Here is a 14,078-nt window from a genome sequence, read left to right on the forward strand (position 1 = left end):
CTCTGGGGGACAGGCTTCAAGGCTAGGGCTCCAGGCAAGATTGGGAAAAAGGAGAGGAGCCATTTCTCCTCAGGTAACACCCCCATCCCCCTACCTCTGCCCCCCACCTCACCAAAAGGGCGGGGAGGGAAAAAAAATGGAGTACGAGGATGAAGAGAAGGGGCTTCTCCTAAAGAAGAAAAGACTTCTTGCTGGGTCACTGAACTTGCAGGGCGCCAGGCTTATCCCCTAAAAGGCAGCCCCAAGACCCGGGTTGGGGGGTATGGGAGTAGGAATGTTGCCTTGCTGACCTTCACCACTGGGAAGAAACCTAGGCCTGGCTCTTGGGGAGGAAGAAGCAGATGGGGACTCCTCTGCTAGGCATCGGCCCCTATTCCCTCACGTCAAACCTCTGGGCTACTGAAGGGGTCCCCAGCTTGGAAGGCTGTGGCTATCTGTGACTTCCGGATGCCAGCCTCCCTTCACTCGCTAACTGGGTGCCAGGGTCCAGCCACGGTGCTGGGCATGGGACAGGGGCTGCCACCCTGGGGGCTTAGGGCCCACCTCTTTCCCTCCTCTTTTGGCACGATGGGGAGGGAACAGCAGAAGGGATGCAAAGCCGTGCTCCAGGCCGCTCTCTTTTTCGCTCTGGTTCTACCTCTGTCACATCTCCATTCTGGTCTTTACCCCTTTGTCCCTCTCTCTAAAGCTGTCTTGACCTCCCGCTCCTGTTCCGGTCCCTTTCTCGGCCCCTAGGAAGACAGAGTTGGCCAGGCCCCGAGATAAGCTCAGCGGTTAGGTAAGGAGCCCAAACCTTTTGAAGCCGGCGCTTGCACAAGGAGTGGCGGGGCCCAGCGGAGGGAACCGGCCGGCGGGGCGGGGCGGGGCCGGGCCCGTCGGGGGAGGGCTGAGGGGAGGCGGGGCCCGCGCTGCGCGACCCGAGCCTCGGACGGCGCGGCGGGCACCGGGAGCGGACGGCGGCCGCGTAGTGAGGTGAGGACCCCCGCGCCCACGGGCCCCTGCTTCCCAGACTCCTCCCCGTCCCCTCCTCGAGGGCCCCGTCCGCCCCGGCGGCCCTCCCCCGCCCCCCTCCCCGCCGTGACTCGCCCCTCCCTCCGGTGGCCCGGCCTCTGCCCCCTCCCTCCTCAACCCCCTCCTTCGTCGCAGCCCGCGCTGCCCCGCACTGCCCGGCCCGCCCCCGGCACTCCTGCCCCGAGCACCTCCGGGTTCCCAGTCCCGTGCCCTCGGGCTGGATCTGAGTCACTGGGAAACTGGGCTCTGAGTCAGGCCCTAACTAGCTTGGGTACGGGGGCCCAGCTGCGGAGAGGCAGAAAGGCCAGAACTGATGCTGGGGCGAGAGGGAGTCCTGGTCAGGACCCCATGGGGAGAAATTGTGTGAGAACCTAACAGGCAGAGGCAGAGAGACAGAAATCTGGAGTCACATACACCTAAAGGTCTAGTTAAAATTGGAGACTCAGGCAAGGAGAGGCTTAATGACAGAGCAAAAGAAGGAGGGGAACAAAGATGGATTTAGATAGAGGCAGTGACCGATAGAGTGGGGTAGAGAAAGGGACAAGCAGAGAGAAAACTCCAGGGAGACAAAATCTGAGACAGGTCCAGAGAATACACCAGGGTCAGGGTCAGGATGGCAGAACGGGACAGAGCCTGAAAGACTTGAGCCCAAAGGCATGGGAAAGGGAAAGGGAAAGCTCAGAGGAAGATTTGGAGAAAGCAGAGGTAGGGGGATGTCATTTCACACTCTTGAGTCGCTATAGGGAGGGTGCTCACGTGTGCATGCATGTGTGTGAACATGCTTCAGGTTGGTGGAGAGTGAAGACCCTGGAGTACCCCTGGCCTCTGGGCCCTCCTCTTTCCAGCCCAGTTCTCCACCCTATCCCCATTCCCCAGGCGGCCTGTTTCCACAGCCAGGACCCCACTTGCTGAAACTAGTTAGGGCTCTCTGGGCAGCCTGACCAAGGCAGACAGGATGTGGGGGCGGCCAGGGCTGGAGGGACAGGAAGGAAGTCTGAGCAGAGACAATAGGTGGAAGGGGAGGAGGAACTGGGAATGACCAGGATTAGGATGGCCGAGCTTGTACCTCAGTTCTGAAAACCAGGGGGGTGGAATCTCCACCTCTTCCCTCCTCTTGTGCCACAGCTGCCCCTGTACCCACCTTAGGCCACATCATGAGGCCCCTCTTCCCACCATCCCATTCCATCCTGCCCCCGCAGGCTTCTGTCATCTTGTCTCATGCTGACTTGGTTGAATGCAATAAAGCAGAGGCAGAGCTTTGATCCAGACCTAGGGTGGTCAGGAGCATGGGGGCCAACACTTCCACCAATTTGTTGTGAGCCTGGGGCAAGCCTCTTCCCTTCTCTGAGCCTCAGTGTCCTCATCTGCAAATGAAGAGATTCCTCTATAATAAGAAAGCCCTTTCTGATGTTCTGGGACGGCTCTTCCTCCAGATTGCCGGCCACTGGTCATTTTTCTTTGGAGGAAGACAAGTCTGGTGCCTACCCCCTGTCCAGGCCTCAGACTTTGGGACAGGGAGGGGGAATCTCAGCCTGAGCCCTTCCTTCACCCTGCCGCTCCCCCCAGCAATGGCCTGAGCCCCCATGGCTGCCCCTCAGGACCTGGACATCGCTGTGTGGCTGGCCACGGTGCACCTGGAGCAGTATGCAGACACGTTCCGAAGGCATGGCCTGGCTACAGCGGGTGCAGCCCGGGGCCTGGGCCACGAGGAGCTGAGGCAGTTGGGTGTCAGCGCCACAGGTCACCGGAAACGCATTCTGCGCCTGCTGCAGGCAGGTGCTGCAGAGGGCTCCCTGGATTCCCAGTTGGACAGTGCCATGGAGCCATCCCCCAGCCTAGCCCCCCAAGCCCAGCCCCCCAAGCCTGTGCCTAAGCCCAGGACAGTATTTGGTGGACTCAGTGGCCCCACCACCACCCAAAGACCTGGAGTGAGCCCAACCCTCTGGAAACCAGAAGTGTCCAGGAGCCCGGAGTCCAGCCCAAGTTCCCCTCCTCTCCCCACCTCCTCCTCTGAGCAGACTTCAGCCTTGAATACTGTGGAAATGATGTCAAATGCCATCTACTTTGGCCTGGACTTAAGAGGCGGGGCACAGACAGCCCAGGACATGTGAGTGGGGCTGGCTTCCTTGGGATCCAGTGCTGGGTGGGGGCAAGAAGGTGCAGGACATGAGGGTTTCTCCTCTCTCCTCTCTCCCTTAATGATCACTAGACCTTTTCCCTCAGGACCCCAGACAGCTCCCAGGCAGCTGCCCCCACCCCTGCCCTCAGGCCCACAACAGGCACAGGTAGGTGGGTTATCATGGGTTGGGGGGAGAGAGACAGGTCCCTTCAGGACCCAGACATTCCCACCTGACCTCCTCTTCCTTGTCGCTCCCATTACTCCCCCTGCCAGTACATATCATGGACCCTGGCTGCCTGTACTATGGTGTCCAGCCCGTGGGGGTCCCAGGGCCACCTGACAGAAGAGAAGGCAGAGGTGTCTGTCAGGACCGGGTTGAACACAGGTGAGTAGTCAGTAGGGTGGTGATGGCAGGAAGAGAGAAGCTTGAGGAGCAGTCTGGTGGTGGCCATGGATCCAGTTATTCATCAAGTGTGTATTGAGTATCCACTGTGTGCTAGCCAGGTACTCAAGATATAGAAGGACTATGGCAGACCCAGTACCCCCCTCAAGCCTCTTGTGACTCAAGGGCAGACAGGAACTGAAACAAGTAGACAAACAGATGGATATATAATTTACAATACGGAGAAATGCTTTTCTTGCTTTCATTTAACAAATCTTTATTGAGCATCTACTGCATCCCAGATGTTGTAGGTATTTGGGATAGATCAGAAATCCTTGTCCGTGTGGGGAGTCAAATAAAAATAAGTATAATAAATAAGTTACATCATATGTTAAAAGGTATTAAATACCATGGGGAAAAAAAAGAGCAGGGTAAGAAGGCTGGGATGGAGTGAGGGGAAGTGGGCTATAATTGTTCATTAAGAGTTGCCAGAGTGTTTTCAAATGACACTTGAGCAAAATGAAGGGTGTGAGAGAGTTAATCATGACAGTGTCTGGGATAAGTGTCCCAGGCAGGGGGAGTGGCTAGAATAGAGGCTTCCAGGTAAACCCAGGAGTGGTGACAAGGCCAGTGGGGCTGGGGTATAGTGGCCAGGGCAGGAAGAGTGGGAGGAAATGATGTCAGAGAGGTAAAAAGAGTCAGATCAGGTAGGACCTTATGGGGACTTTCGCTTTGACTCTAAGTGAAATGGGAAGCCACTGGAAGGGGTTTGAATACATTTTTAAGAATCCCTCTGGTTGCTGTGTTGGGAATGGTCAGTAGGAGCAAAAGCAGAAGTAGAGAGACCAGATATGAGGTTACTGCAGTAATCTAGATGAGACATCTCAGACTAGGTCATGGTAGTGGAGATGGCAAGAAGTGGTTGGATATGGGTTATATTTTGAAGGCAAACTGTCATGTGAGAGACATTGACACTTGGGGTGTGAGAGAAAAGAGCAGTCAAGAATGACCTCAAAGATTTTAGTCTGAGCTGCACTGTCCAGTGTGGTAGCCACTAGCCACATGTGCTTACTGAACACATGAAATGTGGCTAGTCTGGAGTAAGATGTGCTGTAACTATAAAACTACCAAATTTGAAAGACTTAGCATGAAAAAAAATCAGTACTGGATGAATATGACAGAAGTAGACATAAATTATCTTGCTTTTTATATGGATGACATAGTAAAATGTTAACATGTTGGGTATGTGGGATTAAATAAAATATAATTAGTTTTACTTGTTTCTTTTTATTTTTTAATGTGGCTACTAGAAAATCGAAAATTACATATGTGGTTTGCACAGTGACCTCTGTTGGACAGTGCTGTTTGAGCAACTGAAAGTTCCTGGAGTTGCTCTGATCTGACATGGGGAAACTGCACAAAGCAGGGGGTGGTGGGGAGATCGGGAGCTCCATTTTGGATGTGCTGAATTTGAGGTATATATTATAAGCCCAAGAAGAGATGACAAATAGACCATTGAATATACAAGTCTGGAGTTTGGGGGAGAGGTCTGAGCTGGAGATCTAAATTTGTGAGTTTACAGCATCTACATGGGTGTATATAGCTGTGAGTGAGTGTCGATAGAGCAGAGGACCAAGATCAGAGTCCTGGCATACCCCAATATCAAGAGGTTTGGGAGAAGAGGAAGAACCAGCAAAACAGACTAAAAAGAAATGAGTAGTAAAGGAGAAGGAAAACCAGAAGAGTGTGATGTCATAGGAGCCAAGTGAAGACAGGAGGAGGGGGAGGTCAACAGTTCAAATGCTGCCAGGAGATCAAGAAAGACAAGGACTGAGAATTGGCTTCTGGAATTGGCAACATGGAGGTCACTGGGGACCTTGACAAGAGGTAAAGGTGAAAGCCAGATCAAAATGGTCTCAAGAGATAACAGAAGGAGTTGGAAGGTACAGATGACATTTTTTAATTTTTCTGCAAAGAAGAGCACAGGGTTGAGTGGTTGTTACAGTGGAAGTGGAGTTAAGAAATGTTTTTTTGTAGGAGGCAGTGTTACATATGTTTATAGATGGATTGCAGGGATGTGGTAGAGAGGGAGAATTAGTTGCTGTCGGGAGAGGAAGGGGAGACAGTCTGGAGCAACATCCTTGTGTAGGTGAGAGGATGGTGCACAGAGGAGGGACTGGTTTCAGACAGGGATGTTTATGACAGCAGCAGAAAGAATGTAAAAAATGTGTGAAATTGGGTAGATGAGGCACTGGGAGTTTGTGGGGGTTTTTATCTGATTGCTTAAGTAAGCAATTTAAGTAAGTGTTTCTCACTTAAGTAAGAAACAAATAGGGTAGAGTAATGGTTTTCAACCTTAGCTGCACTATAGTGTGGGGAACTTTTTTTTTTTTTTTTTTTAGTTTATTGATTTTGAGAGAGAGAGAGAGAGAGAGCGAGCGAGCACACAAGTGGGGAAGGGGCAGAGAGAGAATCCCAAGCAGATTCTGCACCACCAGCACAGATCCCTATGTGGGGCTCCAACTCACAAACCAAAACAGAGATCATGATCTGAGCCCAAGTCGGATGCTTAACGAACTGAGCTACCCAGGCAACCCAGCCTGGGGAACTTTTAGAAATAAACATTCATTGAGCCCATTCCCAGATGATCAAACTTAAATGTCTAGGATGGGGGCCATATACTGGTATTTTAAGGTTTCCCAAGTGACTTTGTGCTACTGAGGTTAAGGACTCGTGGAAAGTGACAGAGAATAATAGAGGACTTCCTGGGAAGATGGCATAAGCAAAGACCTAAGGGCTGAGATAAAGCAGCCCAGGGAAGCATGTTCTGGGCAGAAGGAACAGCATGTGCAAAGACTCTGAAAGAGGAAGAGAAGGTGGCTAAACTGTAGTAAGCAAAGGCAAGGGTGATAGAAAAGGAGGTCAGGGGATTGGGTGTGGGTCTCATTGTACAAGGTCTTACAGCCCATGTTAAGGGATTTGGATTTATCCCAACTGCAAATGAGAAGTTATGCAGGATTTCATTGAGGGAAGGGGTGGTGGAGGATAGTGAAATGATCTCATTTGCATTAAATTTTTTTTTAATGTTTATTTTTGAGAGAGAGACAGAGACAGAGCGTGAACGGGGGAGGAGCAGAGAGAGAGGGAGACACAGAATCTGAAGCAGGCTCCAGGCTCTGACTGTCAGCACAGAGCCCAACGCGGGGCTCAAATTCACAAACTGTGAGATCATGACGGGAGCTGAAGTTGGACGCTTAACCAACTGAGCCAGCCATGTGGCACCCTTTTCAAAAAATTTTTTTTTAATGTTTATTTATTTTTGAGAGAGAGAGAGAAACAGACAGACCGTGAGCAGGGGAGGAGCAGAGAGAGGGTCAATTGCATTTTTAAAGGAGTGCTCTGGTAGTGATGGAAAGTGAGGTCCAAGGGAGGGCAGGAGTGGAAGCAGGTGACCAGTTAGGTAATTCATATCACCCTGGTGAGAACTCATGGGAATTTGGTCCAGGGAGAGAAAGTCAAGCACTTTTTGGAGAGAGAACCAAAAAGACTTATTGATAGATATCGGCAACTGTGGCAGAAAGCCAGCTACACAGCCTTTCCCCAACTTTTCTACCAAGTAATACTAATGGCAAAGGAGAGGGACTGAAATTTTTCCAGTAAAAAATCCAAGTGTGCTCAGGGAAAAGGCTCTATGATAATCTTTTGGGTTCCCAACATCCCCATTTCCCTGTTTGAAAAGTGATCCAGTACCTTCCAAACATTCTATGAAGTGCTGTGGGTGGGGGTATCTAGGGACCTGGGTCTAATATATGTTCTCTCTTGCCCCACGTAAGGCTCAGCAGGCAGGATCTGGAAGCACGGGAGGATGCTGGCTATGCTAGCCTTGAGCTGCCTGGAGATTCTACCCTCTCACTGCCCACCCTGGACATGGAGATGAATGATGACCTCATTTCACCCTATGCCAGCTTCTCATCCACAGCAGACCGCCCCACGCCCCTGCTCAGCGGCTGGCTAGACAAGCTCTCCCCTCAGGGGTGGGGCTACTGCGGAGGGAAAGGGAGGGTAGGGAGGGAGAAGAGGGAAGAGGGAGGCTGGGTGGTGGTGGTGGGTCGGGTCCCAGGTACTCCCAGACCCTAGGAACCCTCAGGATACAGCCTCCACCACTCACTCATCTTGGCCCCTGCCTTCCCCAGAAACTACGTTTTCCAGAGGCGCTTTGTGCAGTTCAACGGCAGGAGTCTGATGTACTTTGGCAATGATAAGGTGGGGGTCTGGGAGATGCTATGTTGGGCCTAGGGAAAGAGAAAGGGAAGGGGAGGGTTGAGAAAGGCTCGGGACTGGAAGATGGGAGGCCCAGGTCGGGGGCGGGGGGCGGTCACCACACGACTGATGTCAGCATCTAAAGTAGCTAGGTTAGCAGCTGTACCCCACTGCGTGTGGAATGAATGCCGATCTCATTAGAAGTTGGCGCTGGCCCCAGGGTCAGCACACATGGTTGAGTTGCTGTCCCTTTGGGTCACTGGGCTGTCTCTCCAGGATCCCTTCCCCAAGGGTGTGATCCCTCTGACTGCCATTGAGATGACCCGCAGCAGCAAGGATAACAAGTTCCAGGTCATCACTGGCCAGAGGGTGTTTGTGTTTCGCACAGAGAGCGAGGGTGAGAAGCAGGGCCCTACTGTGTCAGGGTGGGGGGCAGGGAAGCCATGTGAGCACACAGCTGCTGGCTAACCTGCTTCTCTGTCCCCCACCAGCCCAGCGGGACACATGGTGCTCCACACTGCAATCCTGCCTGAGGGAGCAGCGCCTCCTGAGCCATCCCCGGCCCCCTCAGCCACCCCGACCCCTCCGCACAGGCATGCTAGAACTTCGTGGACACAAGGCCAAGGTTTTTGCTGCTTTGAGCCCTGGAGAGCTTGCCCTGTACAAGAGTGAGCAGGTGAGAAGGGCCTGGCCAAGGCCAAGGAGCCTGGCCTAGCCCATTCTGGTGTCTCATTGAACCTGTTCCAACCCCCACAATCCCACCAGGCCTTTTCTTCCGGCATCGGGATCTGCTTCATTGAACTGCAAGGATGCAGCGTCAGGGAGACCAAGAGTCGCAGTTTTGATCTGCTCACGCCCCATCGCTGCTTCAGGTGGGGCCCAGACTGGCAGGAGGCAGGGATGGGGGAGAGACTTTTTTTTTTTTTTTTAGTTTTTTTTTTTTTTTTTGAGAGAGAGAAAAAGGGGGGGGGGGGAGAGAAAGTGTGAGGGGGGGGGGGGGCAGAGAAAGAGAGAGAGAGAGAGAGAGAGAGAAAATCCCAAGCAGGCTCTGCACTCTTGAACCCACAAACAGGGAGGTCATGACCTGAGCAAAGACAGACACTTAACAGACTGAGCCACCCAGGCACCCCTGGGGGAGAGACTTTTGAAGGAGACCCAGGGCAGGTAGAGGACTGGAGGCCTCTTCAGTAGGATGTCAGTGAGTGTGCACTGATGGAATTCCAGTGATCAGGGTCAAGGTCTCAGGAGGGTCTGGGCTGGCCCAGAAGTGGCCTGCAGGGCTTCCTGCAGGAATGGCTAGTGAGATGGGACAGGTAGGAGGGGGTATCCATGCCCACAGACTGGCTGTCCACCCCTCAGCTTCACAGCCGAGTCTGGGGGTGCTCGGCAGAGCTGGGCGGCCGCTCTGCAGGAAGCAGTAACCGAGACCCTGTCTGACTACGAGGTGGCTGAGAAAATCTGGTCCAATCGGGCAAACCGGCACTGTGCGGACTGTGGCGCCTCCCGCCCAGACTGGGCTGCTGTCAACCTGGGGGTGGTCATCTGCAAGCAGTGTGCAGGTGAGGGCTGGGACCTTTAGCTAAAACAGGGAGAGGGAGCGGGGGCTGAGGCTGGAGGTTCTGGGTATCTATGCCACATACCCTTCATACCCTAACAGGTCAGCACCGGGCCCTGGGTTCTGGGATCTCCAAAGTACAGAGCCTGAAGCTGGACACAAGTGTGTGGAGTAATGAGATAGTACAGGTGAGGAGTCTGAAGAGGGAAAAAGTGGGGAAGATGGAAGAAAAGCATCCATAAAAGGCTGTGGGCCCAGCTTGAGGGCAGGATTGAAATGTCTGACGACTCAAGTTCCTGTCAGTTGCCTCTGCCCTTTGTCATCCTACAGTTGTTCATTGTCCTGGGAAATGATCGTGCCAACCGCTTCTGGGCAGGGGCATTACCCCCAGGTGAGGGGCTGCATCCAGATACAAGCCCTGGCCCCCGGGGAGAGTTCATTTCCCGGAAGTACCGACTGGGTCTCTTCCGGAAGCCCCACCCTCAGTATCTAGATCATGGCCAGCTTCTCCAGGTAGGAGGGACAGGTTGGGGCTGATGGAGGAGGGCAGTCTCTGAGTTGAAATGCCTAGACTTGGCGTGGGGTTGGGGCTGTTTCTGATGACTGGAGGACTGTCCCCACACTGTCAGGTTGGGTCTTGGGGCTGACAGAGGCCCTTCCCCTTCTGTAGGCACTGTGTGCAGCTGTGACAGGACCCAACCTGCTGAAGAACATGACCCAGCTCCTGTGTGTTGAGGCCTCTGAGGGCGAGGAGTCCTGGTCCCCCTCAGCACCTGATGGCAGCTTCTCTGGTCTCCTGCTCCCAGGTAATCCCCCAGAAGGACCTCCTTTCTCATCCCCTAAGAATTCTCAACCCTGACCCGTGCCTTGATTGTTCCAGGGAGCCCCGTGTACCCTTTTACTCATCCCATCACAATGGCCCAGTTTGGGTAGTTTCCCAACCTTCTAGATCCTCTGGGTCCTATATCCTGAAGTCATGAAATGATCAATGGCAGCCACTGCCTGGAATGGATCTGGATGTTTGAGGTGTTAGTGCTGGTGAACCCCTGACAAGGTCAACCCATAAAGGAGATCTCATCTCCCTGGGGAAGTCTGATCAAAGAAACGGTCATCTAATGATGCTTCTCTCCAGGGGTCAGGCCAGAGGGGCTGTGACACTTATAGGATGGCCCATGCTTAGAGGTTTCCACCCTGGGCTGACTGGGTGAATGGATGGCTGGTTGGGAGAGGCAGTGGGCAAGGGCTGGTGTCTTGCTTCCTACTACCATCTTTACTAATCTGGGTAGTAAGGGGTCCAGCCCCACTGGGCTTGACTTGGCCATGCTGCCAGTGGAGTTGGGTCCCACTGTCTTCCTCAGTCTGATCCTTTTCCTGATGACTCAGGCCATCCCATTGCACTGCACTGAACTGACCACTTCTCCTTCCCCTTGCAGACCCTTCCCCTGGCGTGTACAATGAGGTGGTGGTACCTGCCACTTATAGCAGCTTCCTGTACTGTGGTCCCATCAGCAACAAAGCTGGACCCCCACCTCCTCGCAGGGGCCGGGATGGTGAGAGGCGAGCCGAGGGTGGGGGGAGATGGGGCAGAAACTGGGATGAGCAAGGTGTACCGCAGAGGGGCGGGAAGGGCAAGTAGGGCCACACCCTGGAGTGGACTAGGTGCTGGGAGTAAGAGAGGGACCATGCCTGGTGGCAGCACTGGGTGATAGATGAGAGCGTGTGCTGTGAAGTCAGACTGCCTGGGCCAAATCCCGGCTCTGCTACTTCCTACTAATGTGACTTGGGCAAACTACTCAAACTCTGGGCCTCAGTTTCCCTACCTGCAAAGAGGACTGAAGATGATACCCACCTCATAGTGTTGTTGTAAAGATTACGTGAGATCATACACAGGCAGAGGGTTTGGCGTAGAAAGAATAAATATGGGAAATGGGAATTATGACGGTAGGGACAGACATCTTCTGCCTGCTGACCATCAGCCTCCCCCTTAGCTCCCCCCCGAATGTGGTGCGTGCTGAGAGCAGCTCTGGAAATGTTTGTGTCAGAAAGCAGCCCTGAACCCCTCAGCCTCATCCAGCCCCAAGATGTTGTATGTCTGGGTGTGAGTCCCCCACCCACTGACCCAAGTGACCTTGACAGGTAACCACACCCCATGCTCCCTGCACTCCCCCTTTGCCCTTTGTGATCCTGAGCCTGCCAGCCCCTCTTGGTCCCCATTCTCCTCCTTAACCTCACTTTCTTTCTAGATTCCCCTTTTCCTTTGAGCTCATCCTCACTGGGGGGAGGATCCAGCATTTTGGCACAGATGGAGCTGACAGTCTGGAGGCCTGGACCAGTGCTGTGGGCAAGGTGAGCCAGCCGAGACCTCCTCCCTAACAGCCCATGGTTTCCCTGTCCCCATCTGTCCCCATCCTGCCCTCTCCTGTTCCTACAGCCACCCCTACCACATCCACCTTCATTAACAGCTGTGCTAGGACCAGTGTTAGGCACTGCCCACTCAATAGCTCATTTAACTTTCACAACAACCCTGAGAGGAAAGGATTATCAGTATTTCACATACAGGGAAACAGAGTTACACAGGTTATGAAGTCACTTGATCAAGGTCACAGAGCTAGGAGGCAGCAGAGCCCAGGATTGAAAACAGGCCTTTGTCTCCAAAGCTCATGGCTTGAACCTCATTGCGCAGGCCTTCTTCCCAAGGAAAGGCTGCCTCTAACTCCCACTTCCCCCTTCCCCAAGTTCTCCCAGTGCACAGGTGAGGCTGCCTTTATGAGACCCAGCGTCTCCATTCCCAGGCAAGCTGGTCTCTCTGTCCTGCACCCTCTCCCTGCAATTAAAAGTTCGGGCCCTAGGGGTTCGTGGGTGGCTCAGTCAGTTGAGCATTGACTTTGGCTTGGGTCATGATCTGTCTCCATTCATGAGTTTGAGCCTCACATTGAGCTCGCTGCTGTCAGTGCAGAGCCCCCTTTGGACCCTCTGTCTCCCTCTCTCTGCCCCTCCCCAACTTGCGCTCTTTCAAAAATAAATGAATATTAAAAAAAAAAGTTCGGGCCCTAAAGTCAGATATCCTGGGATCTGAGTCCTCCAACTCTCAGCCTTGTGAGCTTTTCCATACAGATAGAGTGGGTCTAAAAGATGCTCCCCTTGGCGTTGAGGATTAAGTGACATGTGAGACCTGCGCTGCTTGGCACACAGCAGGCCCTCCATCTGTGGGTGTTGAAATAGTAATGGTGATTATGATGCCCATTGCTCCAATCGCTCCCGTCCTTAACTGTTTTTTCCCTCAGTCCTGCTCCACCTTCAGCTTCTTATCACCCTGGTGCCCTCCTGACAACCCCTCAGAATAGTCGTGTGCCCTAGCAAGCATGCCCTTCCTCCTTAACCCCTGATGGCTGCCCTCCTCTGCCAGACTTATGAGCTGCTACTTTGCGGGGGTGGTTAGTGACTTCCCATTACCAAAGTCCAAGGGCCTCCTTCTGGCCTCACCAGGTCGGCCCTGCAGGATGTGACACTCCTCTGTGGGAAATGCTCAAACATTCATCGGAATGTCACAGAGTGATTTTATGTGTAGAATCTACTTTTTATTTATTTATTTTTTTATTTATTTTTTCAACGTTTATTTATTTTTGGGACAGAGAGAGACAGAGCATGAACGGGGGAGGGGCAGAGAGAGAGGGAGACACAGAATCGGAAACAGGCTCCAGGCTCTGAGCCATCAGCCCAGAGCCTGACGCGGGGCTCGAACCCACGGACCGCGAGATCGTGACCTGGCTGAAGTCGGACGCTTAACCGACTGCGCCACCCAGGCGCCCCTAGAATCTACTTTTTAACAGGGAGGGCTTATATTGTGTATTTCTTTTTTCAGTTTACTTTTGTAGTAGTTCATTTTTATTGTTTTTTACAAAAGTACTATTAGTAACAGATTGGAATTTTGAACAAAAAAAAAGAAAAGAACTCCTTGTTTCATCACCACAGGTAGCTGGAGAAGCACCATTTTGCAGACCATCTCCAACATTTATTTCTTCACGTATCCTCCCCTGACCCCTTAGGGTGGTGGGATTTCCCAGGGCATCGTGACCCTTCAGTTAGAGCATTTTGGCTGCCCATTCTTTCTTACCCTTACATCCCTTACATCCCTTACCCTTACATTTAAGGGCATAAGGCTGCCACACAGAATATCTTCTCTGTGTTGGCTGGAGCAAATTAAATTGAACTGAATTTCTTTCCTGTCTTTCTCCATCCATCTCCTGTGTTCTTGTGTCTTTCTTTTGTTCTCTCCCCATCGCTTTTCATTCCGGTCTTTCTTCTGCTCTCTCTTCGTGTCTTTCCCTATCCTTCTCACTCTTATTTCTCTCCACCTGTTATCTCTTTCCCCATCCTCCTTGTTCCCCATGTCTTCCTCTTGACTCACAGTGGTTCTCCCCGCTGAGCTGTCACCAGCTGCTGGGCCCTGGGCTGCTGCGGCTGGGCCGCCTGTGGCTACGCTCTCCCACCCATTCAGCCCTGGCCCCTGGCCTCTGGCTGTCAGGGTTTGGACTTCTTCGTGGTGACCACCTCTTCCTGTGTCCAGCACCGGGCCCTGGCTCTCCAGCCCCTGAGGACATGGTGCATCTGCGGCGGCTACAGGAAATCAGTGAGCAGGGGCGGGGACAGGGATGAAAGGTGGCCATGGGGTAAGGGACAGTGGACCTTCATCTATTTGGGGATCCCTAGGGGAAACAGCAGAACATAGTGTATTCAGGCACAAGCTTTGG

The 14,078-nt window shown here is 53.0% G+C and overlaps 1 protein-coding gene across 6 annotated transcripts in view; it reads left to right on the forward strand.

Annotated features, from left to right (window-relative positions):
• ARAP3 (ArfGAP with RhoGAP domain, ankyrin repeat and PH domain 3) overlaps window positions 1-14,078 on the forward strand; it is a 25,262-nt gene continuing 11,184 nt past the window's right edge. For 2 of the 6 annotated variants that reach the window (XM_040454348.1, XM_040454380.1), the window contains exons 1-17: window positions 914-972; window positions 2,445-3,118; window positions 3,235-3,296; window positions 3,404-3,515; window positions 7,346-7,546; window positions 7,706-7,775; window positions 8,049-8,169; window positions 8,264-8,448; window positions 8,538-8,644; window positions 9,132-9,331; window positions 9,430-9,515; window positions 9,658-9,840; window positions 9,998-10,133; window positions 10,761-10,877; window positions 11,316-11,463; window positions 11,571-11,673; window positions 13,738-13,957. In XM_040454348.1, the coding sequence (XP_040310282.1) occupies window positions 2,595-3,118; window positions 3,235-3,296; window positions 3,404-3,515; window positions 7,346-7,546; window positions 7,706-7,775; window positions 8,049-8,169; window positions 8,264-8,448; window positions 8,538-8,644; window positions 9,132-9,331; window positions 9,430-9,515; window positions 9,658-9,840; window positions 9,998-10,133; window positions 10,761-10,877; window positions 11,316-11,463; window positions 11,571-11,673; window positions 13,738-13,957 (2,575 nt within the window). In that variant the 5' untranslated portion in view covers window positions 914-972; window positions 2,445-2,594. Of the gene's footprint in view, window positions 74-688; window positions 779-899; window positions 973-1,205; window positions 3,119-3,234; window positions 3,297-3,403; window positions 3,516-7,345; window positions 7,547-7,705; window positions 7,776-8,048; window positions 8,170-8,263; window positions 8,449-8,537; window positions 8,645-9,131; window positions 9,332-9,429; window positions 9,516-9,657; window positions 9,841-9,997; window positions 10,134-10,760; window positions 10,878-11,315; window positions 11,464-11,570; window positions 11,674-13,737; window positions 13,958-14,078 lie in introns of those variants that run through there. The other 4 variants (XM_040454356.1, XM_040454376.1, XM_040454383.1 and 1 more) reach the window with 4 other exon arrangements.

The sequence above is a fragment of the Herpailurus yagouaroundi genome, unplaced genomic scaffold (genome assembly GCF_014898765.1).
Source record: "Herpailurus yagouaroundi ecotype Mexico unplaced genomic scaffold, PumYag 29, whole genome shotgun sequence".
Classification (NCBI taxonomy): Eukaryota; Metazoa; Chordata; class Mammalia; order Carnivora; family Felidae; genus Herpailurus; species Herpailurus yagouaroundi.